At 41.2% G+C, this 19,831-nt stretch overlaps 1 protein-coding gene across 1 annotated transcript in view; it reads left to right on the top strand.

Annotated features, from left to right (window-relative positions):
- COL3A1 (collagen type III alpha 1 chain) overlaps positions 1–19,831 on the top strand; it is a 39,371-nt gene that overhangs the window by 8,951 nt on the left and 10,589 nt on the right. Inside the window, exons 2-34 of the mRNA XM_082690500.1 lie at positions 1,734–1,936; positions 2,195–2,245; positions 2,698–2,811; positions 4,375–4,455; positions 6,270–6,323; positions 6,786–6,839; positions 7,595–7,648; positions 8,229–8,282; positions 8,455–8,508; positions 9,153–9,206; positions 9,605–9,649; positions 9,782–9,835; positions 10,513–10,557; positions 11,137–11,190; positions 11,577–11,675; positions 12,198–12,242; positions 12,401–12,499; positions 12,700–12,753; positions 12,843–12,950; positions 13,174–13,227; positions 14,036–14,134; positions 14,429–14,482; positions 14,648–14,746; positions 15,128–15,181; positions 15,298–15,351; positions 15,671–15,724; positions 16,252–16,305; positions 16,834–16,878; positions 17,448–17,546; positions 17,630–17,737; positions 18,027–18,080; positions 19,510–19,563; positions 19,648–19,701. Of these exons, the coding sequence (XP_082546626.1) occupies positions 1,734–1,936; positions 2,195–2,245; positions 2,698–2,811; positions 4,375–4,455; positions 6,270–6,323; positions 6,786–6,839; positions 7,595–7,648; positions 8,229–8,282; positions 8,455–8,508; positions 9,153–9,206; positions 9,605–9,649; positions 9,782–9,835; positions 10,513–10,557; positions 11,137–11,190; positions 11,577–11,675; positions 12,198–12,242; positions 12,401–12,499; positions 12,700–12,753; positions 12,843–12,950; positions 13,174–13,227; positions 14,036–14,134; positions 14,429–14,482; positions 14,648–14,746; positions 15,128–15,181; positions 15,298–15,351; positions 15,671–15,724; positions 16,252–16,305; positions 16,834–16,878; positions 17,448–17,546; positions 17,630–17,737; positions 18,027–18,080; positions 19,510–19,563; positions 19,648–19,701 (2,312 nt within the window). The remainder of the gene's footprint in view (positions 1–1,733; positions 1,937–2,194; positions 2,246–2,697; positions 2,812–4,374; positions 4,456–6,269; positions 6,324–6,785; positions 6,840–7,594; positions 7,649–8,228; positions 8,283–8,454; positions 8,509–9,152; positions 9,207–9,604; positions 9,650–9,781; positions 9,836–10,512; positions 10,558–11,136; positions 11,191–11,576; positions 11,676–12,197; positions 12,243–12,400; positions 12,500–12,699; positions 12,754–12,842; positions 12,951–13,173; positions 13,228–14,035; positions 14,135–14,428; positions 14,483–14,647; positions 14,747–15,127; positions 15,182–15,297; positions 15,352–15,670; positions 15,725–16,251; positions 16,306–16,833; positions 16,879–17,447; positions 17,547–17,629; positions 17,738–18,026; positions 18,081–19,509; positions 19,564–19,647; positions 19,702–19,831) is intronic.

Genomic DNA, 19,831 nt, shown 5'->3' with positions numbered 1-19,831 from the left:
TAGGTAAGCGTTCTGGCACTCAGCTGTGAGTGCTCCTCTGAAAGCTTAGGCAATGTGTCTTTCCAATGTTCTCATATATCTGTTTCAAACATGGAGGAAGAATGAGAATAATTTTTTTAAAATAAACAGATTCTTGCCTTCTTAGAATTGCAATAAAACAAACAAACTTTCTTCTCTTAGCTGTAGACCACTGTGGATAATGGTCACACACAGTAAGAACAGACTTTAAAACTTCCAGGGCGGATGGGGCTTTTGCAGAAGGCAGTTAATGTCGGATCTGTACACAATAATGGAAAGGACAAATGCAGGCCGTGCCCGTCTATAGGTTCTGTAATTACCCCTCTTTGGTGACCTTTTGCTAAGCCGGCTAAACCCTAAACCCAAAGTAGGCAGCTGGAACCTAAGTCATTTTTACTGCAGATATGAGATGATATAGAAGTGGGAATTTATGAAGGTGATCATGGCCATATGCGATCTCTGGATGGAAAAGTCTCAGGACCCACTCAAAGGCTTCTTGGCCACAAGGCACCAAAAAGCATGGTTGTTCAACTACTTGCTTCCTCCCAAGCAGGCCTCTTTCAGCGACATTTTAAAGATGTTGGCTCTGAGAAAATAAAATTTCACTGTTTCACAAAAATATAAATACTGAACAGTACACCATTTGTTGTTTGCAAAAATTTTTGCAGATGTTTAGGAACTTCTTATTTATTTGCTCAGTTATTGGCAAGCTATCATAGTAATCCTCAAGAACTAAAGTTGTATTTAACCACAACCCACAGCTAATGCTGTAAGAATTGAGACCAGGTTTTGTCTTGGCAACCTCTGAGCTGATTCATTGTTAATGCCTGCTGAAATTGGAGTACCTTACATATAATTAGGAAACAAGTTTAAAATTTTGGTTGAAGCAAATTTTTAACCATGTTAAGCCACAAATACACATGGTCATGATTCATATTTTTCCCTATTATTTTTACTTATTCCTTGCCCATATTTATTTAAAAAAAAACACTATTTATTTTTAGTGATTTGGAACTCTCTTCCTATCCATATGGGCTATACAATACATTATGTCATATCATCCGACCTGCGAATGCCCAATGGAGCTGGCAGTGATATTCAATATATACAATAACCTTGGCTAACGCTTTCCCAGGAATCTGGAAGAGTTTTATGTGGCCAAGAATAGCTGTTTTCCCTTGAAATTTTCAATTAGCTTAATAAAATCCAGAAAGTCTTTAGAGTTAGTGACAAAATCATCATTATAGTTTAACGCTCCTATCTACTATGAAAGCAGACGATAATGATTGCTAGAAAGGCTTGTTTCTAATTACACAATTAATATATATATATATATATATATATTTAAATGCTGTGTGATTTCCATGGGTGTTAAATTCTTACTATAATTGAAATGAAAATTCTTATTGGCCTTAGGGACAATTGACTATGGTGTGCCATTTTGAAGCGAATAAAGCGATTTAGTATTTTAAGCAATCTCCTACCACTTAGCAAATTATGTGGAGAATATGATGTTCTCGGTGATTTAGTTTGTGGATTTCTTTTTGTTTGTTGCATAAGCATGTTTATACAAACATACAAATTAGTTTAATAAAAGGAAGAACTTATTGGTTTCAACCTGTCTCCACTTCAGTTACTGGAAAGTCATGACCGAGTAAGAAATCGTAATTCAGCAAAACACAAGGTAACATCAGACCATCTGACTTGCTTTGCAGCTGTTGAGGGAGGATGTTCCCATCTTGGTCAGTCCTATGCTGATAGAGACGTCTGGAAGCCAGAACCTTGCCAAATATGCGTCTGTGACTCAGGATCTGTCCTCTGCGATGACATAATATGTGACGATCAAGAATTAGACTGTCCCAACCCAGAAATCCCATTTGGAGAATGTTGCGCGGTGTGCCCCCAGCCTCCAACAGCTGTGAGTTTTAAGAAAATCTGTCCATCTTCAAGATTCATATTTTAACATATGAATAGTTCCTATACCACAGGAGCCTAAAAGGAAAAGAAAGTCATGTCTGCCAATTCTGTTGGTTTTATAAGTAAAAGGTGAACATTCTGACTTAAATCTAAGGATTAGATGTAACTTGGGATAAGAAATAAATATGCAAATTGGGACACACTTCCTGGGAACGTTGTTCTTAGGTCTTGTTTAATCTGTATCTTTTCCATTTATCAGCCTCCTCGTCCTCCTAATGGTCAAGGACCTCAAGGCCCTAAAGGAGATCCAGTAAGTAAACATTTTTTTTAGTGGAATGAAATGAGTTCTTTAATTAGTCTGCCTTTTTTTTTGGGGGGGGTTTGCTTCTTCTAACAGTCTTTTCATATGTGAGCCTTCGTCATTCAGATATTTCCTTGACTACCACAAATTTAATGACAGTGAAGAACTCAAACCAAGAATCCGTCATTGTACATGTGAATATTTAAACTTTCCCAACTTCATATAGTGTCTTCATCCCCATCATCAGTTTGAAAAATAAAATATAGGTTGATCTATAAAGAAATAAATTATGTTGAAATTATTCACACGATATAGATTTAAGAAGTATATATTCTCAAGAAAGTTCATCAGTTACACTGCTTCCTCCTCTAATACAAAGCAGAGAAGCTACGATTGGATGATAATTCGGAGTCACTAGGCCTTTACGCTGTCTTATGAGTTTTTATCTCTGATTCTTTTAGGGCCCCCCTGGTATTCCTGGGAGAAATGGTGATCCTGGTATTCCAGGTTCCCCTGGTTCCCCTGGTTCTCCCGGCCCCCCTGGAATCTGTGAATCATGCCCTACGGGTCCTCAGGTAATAAATTCCAGCACAAAGAGATCCTCTTCTTTACAACTACACCCTTCATCTTCTTTTCTTTGGCCGGCGCGACATCTCACATTTGTGGATTCTTTCTATCAATTCTCCCATTGTATGTTTCTACCAAATCCTTATTTCATGCTTCTCAGCGTTGGACACTATTTTAAGTGCTTTATAAACTTTGCTTTTCCTTGTAATGCCAATGCTACTGCTCTTTTATCTTCGCAACATTTCCCAGCTTCTCGGCAGGCGTAGAATCTATCACTATGTTTGAGAAATGAGCCATTGACTCCCGAATGAGTCAATCTGGAGCATTTAGGAACTTCTGCAGCAGTGCCTTATATGACTTACAACCCCAACAGCAGAGCCTCTGAAAGTTCAGACGAAACGCGGCCCAAGAGCTGCGAATACTTCTCACCGACTTCAGGTCAACAGGGTTATTTGAGCCTCGGCAACTGCCCCGCCCCACCTGCAGAGCCTACCCTGCTCCCCCCAGAAAGCGTGGCCGCCGCTAACTCTGCATGAGAACAGCTAACCAGACACGTCAACGAAACACAATTCTGCTGCATGGCCTTAGCAAATCACTCCGAGTCTTAAAAAAATGCTGTTCAGAATCAGTTTAACAGAAGGCAAAGCGGACCATCTGACTTATTCCTATGCTGGTATCAAACATAACCTGCTTGTGGGCCTGAGATTCAAAACAAAATACTCTCCAAAGAAATCCAACGAGCACATTTAGCTTTTCTATTATTCCGGTGCCTGTTCTCTATGTGGGTGTTTATTTGGGGGGCAAATTTGTTTGGCGTATCGACCAGAAGCCAGCGGTTACAATTTTACTTGCATCCTTTAATGTTGGTAAAGTAATTTGTCTTCCCCATTTTTTTTTCTGCTCTGAATGAGATCATATATATGACTGCAAGGCTCTTCCAGCTTCTAAGAGTCCATGATCATATGTTTGAAGCTGTGGGTATCACTTAGAAGTAGTATCTTGAATAAGATCACACAGGAACGAATCATCTGGGATTAACATGGCATAGAGTTAGCTGAAAGACGCGTGTACTGCACGAGCTCGTACTTCCGTGGGGCGTCTACTACCGAAGCTATGGGGACAGTCCGTGGGGCGTCTACTACCGAAGCTATGGGGACAGTCCGTGGGGCGTCTACTACCGAAGCTATGGGGACAGTCCGTGGGGCGTCTACTACCGAAGCTATGGGGACAGTCCGTGGGGCGTCTACTACCGAAGCTATGGGGACAGTCCGTGGGGCGTCTACTACTGAAGCTATGGGGACAGTCCGTGGGGCGTCTACTACCGAAGCTATGGGGACAGTCCGTGGGGCGTCTACTACCGAAGCTATGGGGACAGTCCTTAGGGCGTCTACTACCGAAGCTATGGGGACAGGATGAGCAAGACGATGAGGGCACCTGGACCACACCCTCTGGCTTGTGCAAACTTCCTATCCCAAATAGCAGATGTTGCATGCGCTTCTTCTAAATGCTTTTGGAAAGAACTATGATGTGTCTAACCAAATGACCAGATCTATTCGGTCTCTTTGCCACAGAACTATTCTCCCCAGTTCGAGTCCTATGACGTCAAGGCTGGAGTAGGAGGAGGAGGAATGGCAGGCTACCCCGGTCCAGCTGTATGTACAAGAGTTTCTCAGCATTTTAGAGCGTGATTTAGCTTCTGGTTTGTTAATTCTTGAATGGTTCCTTTCCCAGTAATATAGTATTAGTACATATTCACACAAAATAGCTTATTCTCCATGAAGGTTGGGAAAGCCAATGTAGGATTATGACCCTTCTTATCCTAACTTGTTTTTTCCTCTAATCTCACACCTGTTTTGCCATTCCTTCCTTCTTTAGACAACCACCCATTCCAGGAGCCCCCCTGCCTTTGTGCATAGGTCACACATCCATATATTCCCTAATTTTAACCAAATTTTGCTATTTTTCACTTCCATTATCCCTTTTTCTCCTTTAGTCATTCAGAGTCTTCTTTTCATGTGTTTTCATCAAGTAAGTGCTACTTTCTAGATGATGATTCGAGTGATGAATGCCCAATACTACAATCTGCTGCATCCCAACCCTGAAATCGAATACAAATATTTCCAGAATTTATTGAGTTTTTAAGTTTCCTACAAATGATAGCTATTTACTTTGTACCCAGAAGCTTTCCCTTAATGTAAGTACCTGAAGTTTTGTAGAAGAAAGTAGAAAAAATCAGTGAAACCTGGGCACGGGGGCATGATACATGGTGTCCCACACAAGTGACCCTAATTGTAGACCAGGCTCTCGGAAGAAGCAGTGTGGGGAAGATTACTGCTTCATTGCCAGTAACAGGTACATAAGTGCAAAAGGACGCATGACACTGAATTCTCAGGGATTACGGAAGACTGCCGCCCAGATCGATAGACACCATATTTGTGACTTTCAAAGAGAGAGGACAAAATTTTAGATGATAGATCCAAATGACTAGTTAAAGAAAGACCCTTGACATTGATGTAAATTGTAAATAGAGAATTTTACAAATCTCTAAAGTTTGGGGAGATGTGATTTTTTTTTTAAAGCCAGAAGAATTCTATTAACAGTTCAAATATGTGGTCTTATGCAACTAGATTCAAATTATGAATCTTATTTTGTAATCCTATATACCGTTTTTACTAAAAAAAAAAAAAACCAAAAAAACAAAAAAACAAACAAAACAAACAAAAACAAAACCCTTAAAACCAAACCAAAACAAAACAAAAGGCCCACTACTTAATATTTCAGAAAAGAGGTTGAAAGAGAACATTTAATTACAAACTGTGGTTTTATGAATTTGTTTTCAGGATTTAGACATAGCAGGCTATAAGAAGAAAGATTTTCTAGTGTAAGCTGTATTTCTGAGCAATGATAAACCTGTTGGTTCTGACTGTAATCTACCATCGCACCACGTGTGCTGATTCTCCTATGCACATCTAAGTCTTCATGTTAGCATAACTCGGTGACATAATGAAGAACTTCCTGGTTGATTTACATCATCGTTTTTAGAAACTGGGATTAACAGTATGCAGATATTTCCCCACAGGAGTCTGGCTGACAGGCAAAAAATTGCTTCCTCACGAGGACCGGTATCATCCTAACATTAGGACTTCCATAGTGTTTTACATGGATTTTTTTAGACTTTTGAATTCCCTTTTATGGGGAGTTCAGGCTAATATTCTATAGCATTTGCCAATAATTTGTATTGATTCTGTGGAAATTCCTTTTAGAGTGATGTACTTACAGTGAGATTTTTATTGTATAGCTAATAAAATCAATCATATCTGTGAATAGTTACTACATAATGAGGCATGCTGTTCTCATTTTTTTTAGTGTCAATATCATTTCTGAACAGAGGCATCTCTTTGATGCCTGAAAAAAGTGTGTTTCAGACGTGCCTAATTTGTCTTTATCCTTCAAATTTATATTCCAGGGTCCCCCTGGCCCTCCCGGTCCCCCTGGTACATCTGGTCATCCTGGCGCCCCGGTGAGTGTGGTCATTAGTGGTGCTTTCTTTTTCATGCATTTATAGAAATCAAGTTAACACAGATCTCGCTGTAGTTTAGTCCTGCCAGCATGCCATAACCCCAAATAATTAGAGAAATCACACCCCAGAAAGTATCATTCCTTCAAAGATGGAGTTTCATAGCTAATTCATCTACAAACAACTACTCATAATTAAAACCTTGCTAAAATTAAACCATAGACTTACCTTGCATGTGATATGGCTTCAAGTTCAAGAAAATTCAATTCCAGTGGAATGAAGTGAGAGAACGGAATAAATCTGCTTTATTTGGTCTGAAAAATTTTGGCTTCCATGTTTATAAATTGGAATAAGATTCACTAATTGCATTCACAAATCCTAATTTTATACTGTCCTCAAGAGGTAAATGCCTAAAGCAAACATGACATTACTTTTAAAATATTTGCACATTATTCTACCTACTAGGGTTCTCCAGGATACCAAGGCCCCCCCGGTGAACCTGGGCAAGCCGGTCCTGCTGTAAGTATCCGTCGGAGCTGCAGAGTCTGTGCACGGACTGTCCCACGTAGAAACCACCTCCACAGTCTGAAGCACCATCTTAGGTCCTGTAGGGTACTCAGATTTTAAAACAATAAATAATATTTCTTACGATGGTTGAACGGGTTTCGGAGATCTTTTGGACTCTTCTAGTGGTTTAGATTCCCCAGAGTTACTTGCTATTGAATCTAGGGATTCCCTGGCTCCCGCCATCACTGTTCCCGTCCTAGTGTGGACACAAATCCTCCTTCTCTTACACAGAGATTTAATTTTCCTGTAACCTTCATATCTCCTGACATGTCTCCTGACATGCAATTTTTAAAACTTAATTTAATAGAAATAAACATAATCCAATAGATTTCTCCCCCAAAATCGTGCTGTATAAACAAGCAAGTGAGGGGAAGTTAGTTCAATTTAATATTTCAAACTATTTGGAAATACCTATAAATTAAAAATTCATTATCTCACAAAATGTAAAAGTGCTTATGGGTTTCTAAATACATGTGATGTAAAATATATGATATTTTAAATTCTTATTAAAAATAAGTTCATTAAACAGTAAAAACTGTATATACGACAAGCATGATATTAACTCAATGTGTCATTTTCATCATGAAAAATATTGAGAGTATTTTCTCAAAAGAGGTTCCTTTCAGGAGAACACATGATACATAACAATACATTTTTGTAAGAGAAACACCTAGAGACACATTTGCTTTCTATTTTCTCATTTTCAGGGCCCTCCAGGACCCCCTGGTGCTATAGGTCCATCTGGCCCTGCTGGAAAAGATGTAAGTTTTTAAAGACTGAATGGAGAGATGATGAAATCCATGCTGGGCTCACAGAAAAATCTCACTCAAACAGCTGTTGCTAACTGAATGACACGTGAGCTCCTATTAACTTTGGGATGTAGGGGGTTTGTGCAGCTATCTGTACCATTTTCTGAATTCCAAACTAACAGAACCCCTACGTGTGCTTCTTCGTGTCAAGAAGGTACACCCAGTGGATAGATCATAACTGGGGGAGGAACAAGTAGCTTCTTTCTTCCTCTTGTAATGAGGAAATTGATATCAATACTTCATGAACTTGAAAACGTAAAACACCTTTAATATTGTGTCCTTCGTCCTTTCCCATTCAACGTCCACTGGCAAGTCCTCGTCAATGGATTGAGAGAGCATCATAATACTTCAGTGAGGAGTGCTGCCTGCTGTTGAGAAGGGAGAAGTCCTCCCCGTGCCTTCCACTAGGGAAAGCTGTTTAGCCTGAGGGCTTCCACGAGTCCTTGATGAGAAAAATGCAGTTGGTTTGCTAACTAGCTACAGCGTGTTTTCTCTTACACAATCACGCGTCTATTTTTTATTCCTTCCCTAGGGAGAATCAGGAAGACCCGGACGACCCGGAGAACGAGGGTTGCCTGGACCTCCAGTAAGTCTGTGGTGTGCGGTGAATCACGTGGAGGAATCACAATGATCTTAGCTTGAAAATTATTCTATTCGTAAACGGAATTAAACTTAAAAGTGGAAGGTATTTTACTACTACTGAAAATTTACTACTACTTTGAAAATTCACTAATATCTGTTCTATTCCTTATTTTTAGGGTATGAAGGGTCCAGCCGGAATGCCTGGATTTCCTGGTATGAAAGGTCATAGAGTAAGTGGAGTTTCTAAATTAACTATAAGCTATTTCATTTAGCTATGTTTGCTTGCCTAACCAACTTTATTAGGCAATTGGACTATGTGCCAGAAATGGTTGACTTGATTTTTTTAAGTCTATCAGCTTTGCTGACCAAACCAAGTAGTAATTTTACAGATAATAATTAGAGTTGTTTTTAATATGTAAAAAGGCCTGGGAAAAATTATTTAATTCTCCTTACTTCATTACCAGAAAAAAACCAAAATATGTTATTAAGAGCTATGTGTTATTCATTGACTTAGTCAGTGTGATTTGCAGGTGAATCAAGCAACTTTATTCTATGCAAAACATTAGATAGATTCTACCAGCGGACCCCCAGGTCTACCAACTTAATAGAAATAAAATATGGGAAGCTGATATTTGCTATAGTTAAGGCAACTTCCTAATTAAACTGGATTGTACTTGCTAATTCAGACTTTTTACTATAAAATCACTGTCAAATGTCTTCAACCCATTTAAAAGAGTCTTAAAGTACTCACATCACTGTTGGAAATAGTACTATGTGGTAAAAACCAGCTATGAAAAATACAATGTAAAGTTTCCAACCATTCTGGCTTTTTAACAAATCTTTAATATTTTGACTATTTTTATACATTTCCTAGGGCTTTGATGGACGAAATGGAGAAAAGGGTGATACAGGTGCCCCTGGATTAAAGGTAAATCAAAATAAAATCATATTTTTGTAAGTAAATTCATTTAAACGTTATAGCTATGTTTAAGATTTATATTTTGGGGTTTAACTTTTTCTGAAATTTACTTGAAATTTGCTTTCCAGGAACTAAATAACAGTGAAAGCTGATAACTTGAACTGTCTAGATTAGAGACGATTGTGCATGCCTAAGTAACTCACTGATTATTTCTGTTTCATCCTCAAGTTTTTAAAATGCAAAAATTGAGAATTACAGCAAATAAAAAGCTACCGAAATTTTGAAATTGCTAAAACATATCTTTTTCTTAAGTTCTATGATATTCTTCATAATGTGCTGCATTTTAGAAAAAACTATACATTCCTGCCTCTGTTCTACAAAGTGGTAACATACTTTACATGTTTTAGGGTGAAAATGGCCTCCCAGGTGAAAACGGAGCCCCTGGACCCATGGTAATTATATTTCTTATGTAGATTTCAGTTTTCATTTATTAGCCTCCATCTAACCCAAAACTTGCCTTGCTCCTCTCCAGCTGCTCTTCCACAAGGTTAAAGTAAGACCATTTATTCTACTGTGTTCTGCAGGGTCCCAGAGGAGCTCCTGGTGAGAGAGGACGGCCCGGGCTTCCAGGAGCTGCGGTGAGTCTTGGTACCGGCGCTGCACCGATCCTGCCAGAGTCACAGATCAGGGCCTCAGCCCCGTCTGCAGGCTGTGGCAATCTTCTGGAAAACCTTTCCCATGAGATAGCATTTAACAGTTCCTATTTGTAGCTATCATTGTAGGGAAACAAATAACGGCCTTACATAAGGGCCTCTCTTTTGAAAAAATTTTTAAGTGTCTATTTTGTCTACGTTACTTGAACAGTTAATTCACAGTTGATTCTTTGTTGTTGTTGTTGTTGTTGTTTTTAGATTTTATTTATTTATTTGACAGAGAGAGAGAGATCACAAGTAGACAGAGAGGCAGGCGGGGGGAGAGGGAAGCAGGCTCCCCGCTGAGCAGAGAGCCCGATGCGGGGCTCGATCCCAGGACCCTGAGATCATGACCTGAGCCGAAGGCAGAGGCTTCACCCCCTGAGCCACCCAGGCACCCCTCACAGTCTATTCTGTTAAACGCAGGACCCAGTTCTTCTACACATCATTGTTGTACACATCAGAATGTTAACAATTTGACTCTAAAAATATGTTCTTAGTAAGTAGATTGTAGTACACTGGAAGCAGAGTCAGCTCCACAGAGTGAGAATTTTAGTCAGAACATCACTCATGACTGGGTTTTCAGAATTCAGGACATGTTTGAGACAAACTTCTCTTTCTAGGGTGCCCGAGGTAATGACGGTGCTCGTGGAAGTGATGGACAGCCAGTAAGTAACTTTTATCTGTTTCTTTAAGGGAGTGAGAGGTTACACGGTATGGAATGCTGGACTAATACGGATTACAGACCTAAAACTCAACATTGTCCATAAACATTCACTCCACAGACACTAAGTCCATAAACACAATCTAGAAACAATCTAGAAACACTAAACCCATAAATGAAATCCTGCTATTTTTCATTATACTTGGCCCATTACTAACATCTGTATAGAGTTCACTTGTTAATACCCAGTCCTGGACATGGCCATTAGCAGGGCCCTGCAAAATAGATCTTGTTGATCCACATTATAAACAAGAGTGCAAGAGCTCCGGGCTAAAGAAATTGCACAAAGTCGGAGAATTTGCGGCAGAAGGCAGGGGGAACCTACTTTTCTCGCTTTACATTGTAGTTTCTTGTTATTTTGCCACATTGATTCTGCACATAATATTCATCCACAGGCCATAACTACTATTTTCTCTGTGCAATTGTCTTCTCTATTGTGTGTGTGCCAACTTCCTAGCCAGCACTATGTTAGCTTCGGTTTCCTTGATTAAGAGCTCTTGAAATTGTCTTTAATTTTTTTCAGGGCCCCCCTGGACCCCCTGGAACTGCAGGATTCCCCGGTTCCCCCGGTGCTAAGGTAAACATGAATTTCTACAGAAGAATATGAAAGAGGTCTTGAGGCACCAGAAAAATCATTGAATTGTTTCTTTAAAATGATACATAGGTTTACCCGTCGAGTAGGTATCCTTTTACCTGTTTCAATCTCTAACACCCTATTTTTGATTCCCAAAGGGGTTATCCCTGGCACTCAACTGTTCCGCTATCTCTTTCTCGTTTCCCAGTCCCTTTCTGAGAAGCACATCCCGTAATCACACGCAGCATTTCTCTGCCTTCCTGATTCATGATTCTTTGCTGGTGACGGGTGTATCATCTTGCACTTCCAGCCCTGGGGAGATGGGCTGAAACTGGCTTAGTGGTTAGAAGTGACGAGAGATACTGACCACTTCGGGTCTTTCCCCTTAGGGTGAAGTTGGGCCTGCGGGATCCCCCGGCTCAAGCGGGTCCCCCGGACAAAGAGGAGAACCTGGACCTCAGGGCCATGCTGGTGCACCAGGTCCTCCCGTAAGTGACCAACGCGGCCTCTGCGGCGCGTCCCTGCACTTGTGTCATGAAAGCATCTGCTTTACTGTTGTTATCACCTAAGATTTATATATTTTAATCATTGCTTGGTGCTTTGAGATGACTCTACTGTGATAAATACGGACTGGATTAGTACTAAAATTCATGGGCCTTGAGATTTAACTCTTCTAGAATTTATGACTTTCATGTTTAGTTGACAAAGCGAAGTAGAGGACAGAGAGTGATCCGAGGCTTCAAAGACTGTGCTCCCCGGATCACTGATCACACCAATTCAAGGAAGAAACAGGATTAAACACCTCCTCTGTTTATTACTTAACAATTCAGACCAAGCTCAGATTGTCTTTAATTTGTAAAGATAGTGATCGTTCTCTCGCCTGCGTGGTGTGTTGTGCCGCAGTCAGAGGAGTCTGCAAATCTCTACAAAGCCCAACGCCACCAGTGAATTTACTTTGCAATGTATGCTCACTAGTGACATTATTTTTAATACACTCTTCTCCCTCCCAGGGCCCTCCTGGGAGCAATGGAAGTCCCGGTGGCAAAGGTGAAATGGTACGTTACCCTCGCCCCCTCCCTCGTGTCAGCCACACACATTTTCAGCTTCTTTTGCACTTTGTGCTTTGTGTGACCGTCCATTTGTGATGTCTATCAGCTCTTCAGAAAAGACAGCTCACGTTTTGACTCATGTGGTGTTCTTGGGCTATTTTTAGGGTCCTGCTGGCATTCCTGGAGCTCCTGGACTGATGGGAGCCCGGGGTCCTCCTGGACCACCCGGAACCAATGGGGTTCCTGGACAGCGTGGCAGTGCAGTAAGTTGCATAACTTCCCTTGGTTGCTTGGAGGGTGTGGCTCCATTCCCACAAAAGAAGTATAAACAGCAGAATTTTTGTACTTGTTCAGCTGATTTTATGCTGGTTTTGCTCTGATTTTACCACGGCATTGGCAGTTGCCACTGCTGATTTTGTTAGACTGGATTCCCTGTTTTTAAACCAAGATTTTGTTCATTTAGGGTGAACCTGGTAAAAATGGTGCCAAAGGAGAGCCGGGGCCACGTGGTGAACGTGTAAGTGTTACCCCAACAGAATGGATTATTTATTATTTCAGATGACAGTTTTGCAACTGGATTTATCCCTTTATTGGCATTGTTTTTAGGGGGAAGCTGGTTCTCCCGGTATTCCGGGACCTAAAGGTGAAGATGGCAAAGATGGGTCTCCGGGAGAGCCTGGTGCGAACGGACTTCCAGGAGCTGCAGGAGAAAGGGTACGTTTCCCACAGGCATCTCAACGGAGACCTGGATCACTTTCATTCACATAGAACTTGACCTTCAGGGTGAGGAGATCATGCTTTTTCTTAAGCTGAGTACTCAATCCCAAATACTGCTTTTGAGACATTGTATAACACAAGAACATCTCTATTGCTACTCAGAAATTATGAAAAAGTTTTCATGCTTTGGGCTGAAACATTTGTGTTTCACTATTTCCAGGGTGTGCCTGGATTCCGAGGGCCTGCTGGAGCCAACGGCCTTCCAGGAGAAAAGGTGGGTAACTTTAATTTCTGTTTTTGTAATTGCTGGTACTACAAATAGTTATATTCTTCCATATAGTTTCCTATTAACTAAAACCTAAATATCTGAAAGAAATATATTGCAGTTTAAAAATAATAATAATTTCCAGTTTACAGTAATGATTCCTGCCGCTGCTCAGCTCTTCTCCTAGCTTTGTAACTAAAGCAAGTCACTTAGCTTCTATGAGAATTTTCTGACATATGTGTCAACTGAGAGTTATTTATTTCAGTATCATTGCAAGAATAAAGTAAATCAAAATGCTTGAAAATTCTTTGAAAACTCTAAAATACTACACAAAAATGATTTTATATCATCAAAGATATTTGATTTTATACACACAGAAATGTATTGTGATACCCACTGAATATTTCTGGCATATGGTGTTTATCAAAGTTGCCTCAAAATATTCACAATATGATAACCCAAGCTAATAGATAACAGTGACTTTACGGCATGTCAGCAGCACACTAGCTCTCTTTAAGAGACAAAAGGAAGGGGTGCCTGGGTGACTCAGTCGTTAAGCAACTGCCTTCAGCTCAGGTCATGATCCCAGGGTCCTGGGATCGAGCCCCACATCGGGCTCCCTGCTTGGTGGGAAGCCTGCTTCTCAGTCTCCCACTCCCTCTGCTTATGTTCCCTCTCTTGCTGTAAAATCTTTAAAAAAAGAGAGAGAGAGAGAGAGAGAGACAAAAGGAAGCTTTCTAGTTGTAACTTAAATGTGATCAATGTCTAGGTCACTGAAGGTTCTTCTACTGATTTGTCGAATTATCTCACCTCATAGGGTCCCGCTGGAGAGCGTGGTGGTCCTGGCCCTGCAGGGCCTAGAGGAGCTCCTGGAGAACCCGGACGAGACGGTGCCCCCGGAGGTCCAGGCATGAGGGTACCGAGAAACACTTTCTTGCTTGACACTGCCGTTTAGTAAGAAGAAAGGCAAATAAAGGAGGATCAAAGACTCCTTAGAACAGACTGTACTTTTACAGCCTCCAGACAGAACAAGCACTCTTAAGATAACTGAAGGTTCGAACTGACTGAAGGAAAACAGAACACTTGACTGAGATATAGACAGGAGAATGTGTGCGAATAAAAGTCTACATAGAAAATCTCAAAATTTCACATAGATACATATCATTTTTAATTATCCTTTTTAAACGCCTGACTAACTTCTTCATTTCAGGGTATGCCCGGAAGCCCAGGAGGACCAGGCAGCGACGGAAAACCGGGGCCTCCCGTATGTACACGTTTAACATCTCATTTGATAAGCCCCGTGAATAATGGAATCACACTTCGGCCTACATGGATGTATATTGTAGAGTCTTGATATACATATTTTGATATTTTGATGAAATCTTTTTAAAACCTCTGTTCATGTAATTTTTTAATTTTTTTTCATTAGGGAAGTCAAGGAGAAAGTGGTCGACCAGGTCCTCCAGGCCCATCTGGTCCCCGAGGTCAACCTGGTGTCATGGGTTTCCCTGGTCCTAAAGGAAATGATGTGAGTCCCTTCCTTTATTTAATCAATAAGTATTTGACAGAAGGCGTTTCCTTGCCCTGTGGGAGTTCAGAGATGCCAAAACCTGATCTCTGCTTCAAAGCATGGTATAATATATGAAAGTCAAAATACCATGTGAGACAGGGAGTTGTTTTTTGTTGTTTTCTTTTCTTTTCTTTTCTTTTCTTTTTTTTTTTTTTTTGAGTTTTGAGTTTTGAGTTCTGGGGAAATAGTAGAGAAATTTATGGCAATCTAGTTCTAGAAAGGAGTTTTGGGTTGTGGACGCATACATGTGCATATGGAAGGGGCAGATCAAAACTATTAGGGAATAGGACACTGAATGATTTCCTTTTGAAAATTAGTCAATACTGGCTACTTCTTTAGGGTGCACCTGGCAAGAATGGAGAACGAGGTGGCCCTGGAGGTCCCGGCCCTCAGGTATGCGGCTTTCATTCCCTTTTCCGGCTTTCTCTAGATGCATTCGTTTCCATCCTATGGCTTCTGTTTATGATCTCCATTATCTTTGCTTCCCTGACTGCTTTTTTTGTCTTTAGGGTCCTGCTGGAAAGAATGGTGAAACTGGACCTCAGGGTCCCCCAGGACCTACCGTAAGTTCGCTCACATAACTTGGAGATGGAAGTGAGTGGGGGTGGGGCAGAAGAAAGACTTTGGGAATCTTATCGCCACCAACACTATGTCATCACAGTTCACCACAGTGGTTTTGAAGCTTGGTTACCTCGTTAGCTAAATGTTGACCAACTAGAAATGAGGATGTCTCCCTCGCATCAGTTCTGTAGGCCAGACTGTGCCCTTCCTCACACCGTTAAGTTTCAGTTAAGCAATGAGTCTGTTGAAAAGAAAGCTGTGTGGATTAAATATGAAAGGATATTTTATAATAGAACATCTCATTCTATTTTTCTACATTAGGGGCCAGCCGGTGACAAAGGAGATGCAGGCCCCCCGGGTCCACAAGGATTACAAGTAAGAACTGATTTTCATATCCCTGGGTTTCCACTTCTACCAGATAATTCAATACTTCTTCTCAAGAGCTGTCTTTGTTGAGCTAACTGACAGTTCAAATTTTGGATGACACTACTAAATTATAATTAATCTTAAGCTTAACATTTGTGGTCTGTCTTCCTCCTTGAAATAAAATGAGTGCATTAGTCAATTTTTAATTAATAAATTAAAATTAATTTAATTAATTAATTTAATTAATAAAATTTTTTATGCTTATACTTATTTTTGTAATAATTTAAATCCACATAGTTAAATCAATCTTACCATACTCATCCATTCATTTTCATGTACAGTGGTAGAAAAACTAGAGGGAGAGAAACATTAAGTCTGGAAGATATGGTTGTCCCTTCTCTGTCACTGGATTTTGAGAGCCACAAATTTTGTAGCTTTGAAAAGACCATTAAAACCAGTTTGAATACCTTGAAGAAACATACACTGAGAAGATGTTCTGTAAGCAGTGTTTGAAGAGCAAATATGATTCTTTGTAGGGTTTGCCTGGAACCAGTGGACCTCCAGGAGAAAATGGAAAACCCGGCGAACCAGTAAGTGGCGTGCCCTTCTTTAAAAAGAGCTCAGAAAACGAAAGAATAAATCGTGATCATTTATCAGTTATTAGCTTTTGCATTTCCTCGTGTCATTGTTTCTGAGTTGTAACGTACAGTTTTTAAATATTCAACAAAGAGGGCGCCTGGGTGGCTCAGTGGATTAAGCCGCTGCCTTCGGCTCAGGTCATGATCTCAGGGTCCTGGGATCGGGTCCCGCATCGGGCTCTCTTCTCAGCAGGGAGCTTGCTTCCCTCTCTCTCTCTCTCTGGCTGCCTCTCTGTCTACTTGTGATTTCTCTCTGTCAAATAAATAAATCTTTAAAAAAAAATATTCAACAAAGAAAAATTATTCAATCATAGGTATCACACGGAAAGTTTCTATTTTACCATGAAATGAAAGAAAGCGTACATAGCTCGAGATTTAACAAATTGTACAAAATGCAAGCCAGTCACATGTGCTATCTTGCTTATGTTCCTACAACATGCATTCTGACAGAGGCCTAATCAGATAATGCCGATCTTCTAGGGTCCAAAGGGTGAATCCGGTTCACCTGGAACTCCAGGAGGCAAGGTAAGTATTTCCATCTATTTTCTAATTTCTTCAGCATTTTATAGAGCAATTGACTAGTGATTCACTTTTGGTATATCAAAGCAAAATGGTCTTTCTTTAGAAGCTCAACAGTGCAACTATTTGGTGAGTACACAGGGTAACTCAAGACATTTGCAGATTAGATTTGCTCCATCTGAAAAATCACATTTTCTGACATGAATAAATACTACGGAGGCAGCTATGGGCCTGAAATTGAAAAAGTCAAACCTTTCCAGGACATTGACTCTGCACAGGAAAACTGTGTTGGTAGAAATCTTAAAAAAAAAAAAAAGCCCCCATGAATAAAACGATAAGAGTGTCCGAGGTAGCTCATCAGACCGGACATGGAGGTTCCCCCGTCACTCTCTGTCTCCGTTTCCATCTCTCACTCCATTCATCAAATGCATGTCTTTTATAACTACCAGCACTTCCCAGTTGTTCAAAAATATAAGTTCCCCAGTGGTCTACATCCAAATAATACAATTTAGGGTGTTTTTGTTTGCTGTTAGTCTTGGGTCGGCTAACAGGGCTCTTCTGCATTCTTACCCCAGGGTGATTCGGGAGCCCCGGGTGAACGAGGACCTCCAGGAGCCGTGGGGCCCGCGGGACCGAGAGGTGGAACTGGCCCCCCTGGTCCCGAAGGAGGAAAGGTGACTCTGCACGATCCGTTCTAGACTTTACAAAATGCACTCCATTTCCTTCCGGTGGTTCACCATGTGTCCTTTGATTTCAGGGTGCTGCCGGTCCCCCTGGGCCAGCTGGACCTGCCGGCACTCCTGGTCTACAAGGGATGCCTGGAGAAAGAGGAGGTCCTGGGGGCCCCGGCCCAAAGGGTGACAAGGTAGGCACGTCCGTGCTATTAACTCTAGCACAGAACAGACTTCCTGGGTTAAAGGCGAGAAGCACTGCTGCAAAGCAACCTGTTTTCAGAATTAATGTTGCCATTTTCTAGGAAGGGAAACTTGAGGTGTGTTGCTAGAATGACTGTTCGTGAGAACACTCACCGGCCATCACAACACGTCCTCAGGGTCACTCCTCTTCCTGGCCGAGTCTCCCTGTGGCTGCTTCTAACCTGATGACTCCGGCTTTTATCTGACTCTAACCTGATGACTCTGGCTCTTATCTGACAGGGCGAACCGGGCAGCGCGGGGGCTGACGGAGCTCCAGGGAAAGACGGCCCCAGGGTGAGTTTCCCCGCGGGGCACAAATAGGACTTCCCTGAGTGTGACGCAGAAGACTTCCCTGTCTCGACTTCTGCTGGTCCTAAAAACTCATCACCATCACTTAGACCATGGTTTGCCTTTTCTGACCATTAAGAAGACCGAAGTGACGCGGTGTTTAAAATTCCTAGTTTATATCAGTTATTACCTGATGTTGGTTCAACACTGACGTGAGAATAGAAAAACCTCAAAAGTATAATTAAGGTCACAAACTGAAGTCATCATAAATCCAAGTCACTAAAATCCAAGATAATCAACACTGCTCAGAAAGACAGTTTTTTTATTTTATACACATGGTAATTCGGCAATACAGTCATACCACAGAATCCTACTTAGTGGTAAGTAAGTGCAACATTAGTGACAAGGAAATCATGCAACAACTTACACAAACCTCAAGGACACGGCTGAGTGAAACAGAGTCCATCTCAAAAGGGTGCGAACCGCGGGATTCCGTCCATGCAACACTTGCGAGCTAACAGAGCTGGTGATTGCCAGGAGTTAGGAAGAGGGGAGAGAAAGATGCGTGTGACTGAAAGAGGGCCTGAGAGGGAGTCTCACGGCAGCCGTGCATTGGAGCATCGTCACCATACCACACCACTCTTCCTAGCGGGGCCTAGAGCTTGTCCTCACACACACCAGCACGAGGGAGTGTGAGACCTGAATCAGCTCTCTGCATGGTCCCCAGGCGTTTCTCGGTTTGATATTGTACGAAGTTGTGTACGATGTTAACATTGAAGGATGCTGGGAGACAGGTGCATAGCATTCTCCGGGATCTTCTTTTGCAACGTCTTGGAAATCTGTAACTATTTCAGAGTTAACCATTAAAAACAAACATCTTCCAGATATGACCACAGCCAAGAAGCAAGACAGTTAAGTCATTACACACGTGTCACACTTACCTTGTCACCTTCAAGAAACTCATAGGAATTTCACTTTCGACAGATCAGATGGGTAGGCCATCAGCCAATTTAAAAAATCCACCTATGTTGGTAAAACTCATATTTGAAAATGTCAATTTGGAAATTTTAATATGTGCATTTATATTCTGAGTAGTTAAACATTTTGGATTATCAAGCAATTGAATAAGGCAATGCATTTCAGTTCTTAAAAAGCTATTCCTGTAAGATCTCACACCACATCACTTACCTTCTGCAATGGAAAGAAAAAGGAATCAGTCAAGTTCCACTGAGTCTTACTGTCCTTTAGAGGCGTCTCCATAGACTCCCCGAAGCCGTAGGCCTGGCGACATTTACACACCAAGAGAAGCACCATTCGAGCCACCATAGAAGTCATGGTATCTAGTTTATTAGGTGACTGCTATGTCAATATATTCTCATTAATAAAATTAATAATTTTATCTTTAAAATCAAACATGTATTTCTATTTTCTTTAGGGTCCTACAGGTCCCATTGGTCCCCCTGGCCCAGCCGGTCAGCCTGGAGATAAGGTAACACTTCATACTACTTAGAAACCCAAAGAAAATGTCCCGGGCTTTTGGGATACAGGGCAAAGTTTTTTCCTCTTTTTTCAGGGTGAAGGTGGTGCCCCTGGACTTCCGGGTATAGCCGGTCCCCGTGGTGGCCCTGTGAGTGTTAACGACTCTCCATGTACTTTATAGCCCCACCCAGGCAGCAGGGACCCCTGCTTCCTTCCTTAGTGATTCTGCCCCGTGTCTCAAGGGAAGGATGACAGTTTCAGGAATTGTGTGACAAGCA

The sequence above is a fragment of the Mustela nivalis genome (assembly GCF_964662115.1).
Source record: "Mustela nivalis genome assembly, chromosome: 11".
NCBI classification, from domain to species: Eukaryota; Metazoa; Chordata; class Mammalia; order Carnivora; family Mustelidae; genus Mustela; species Mustela nivalis.
The sequence above is the reverse complement of the archived record's forward strand: the minus strand, read 5'-3'. Positions and strand labels throughout refer to the sequence as shown.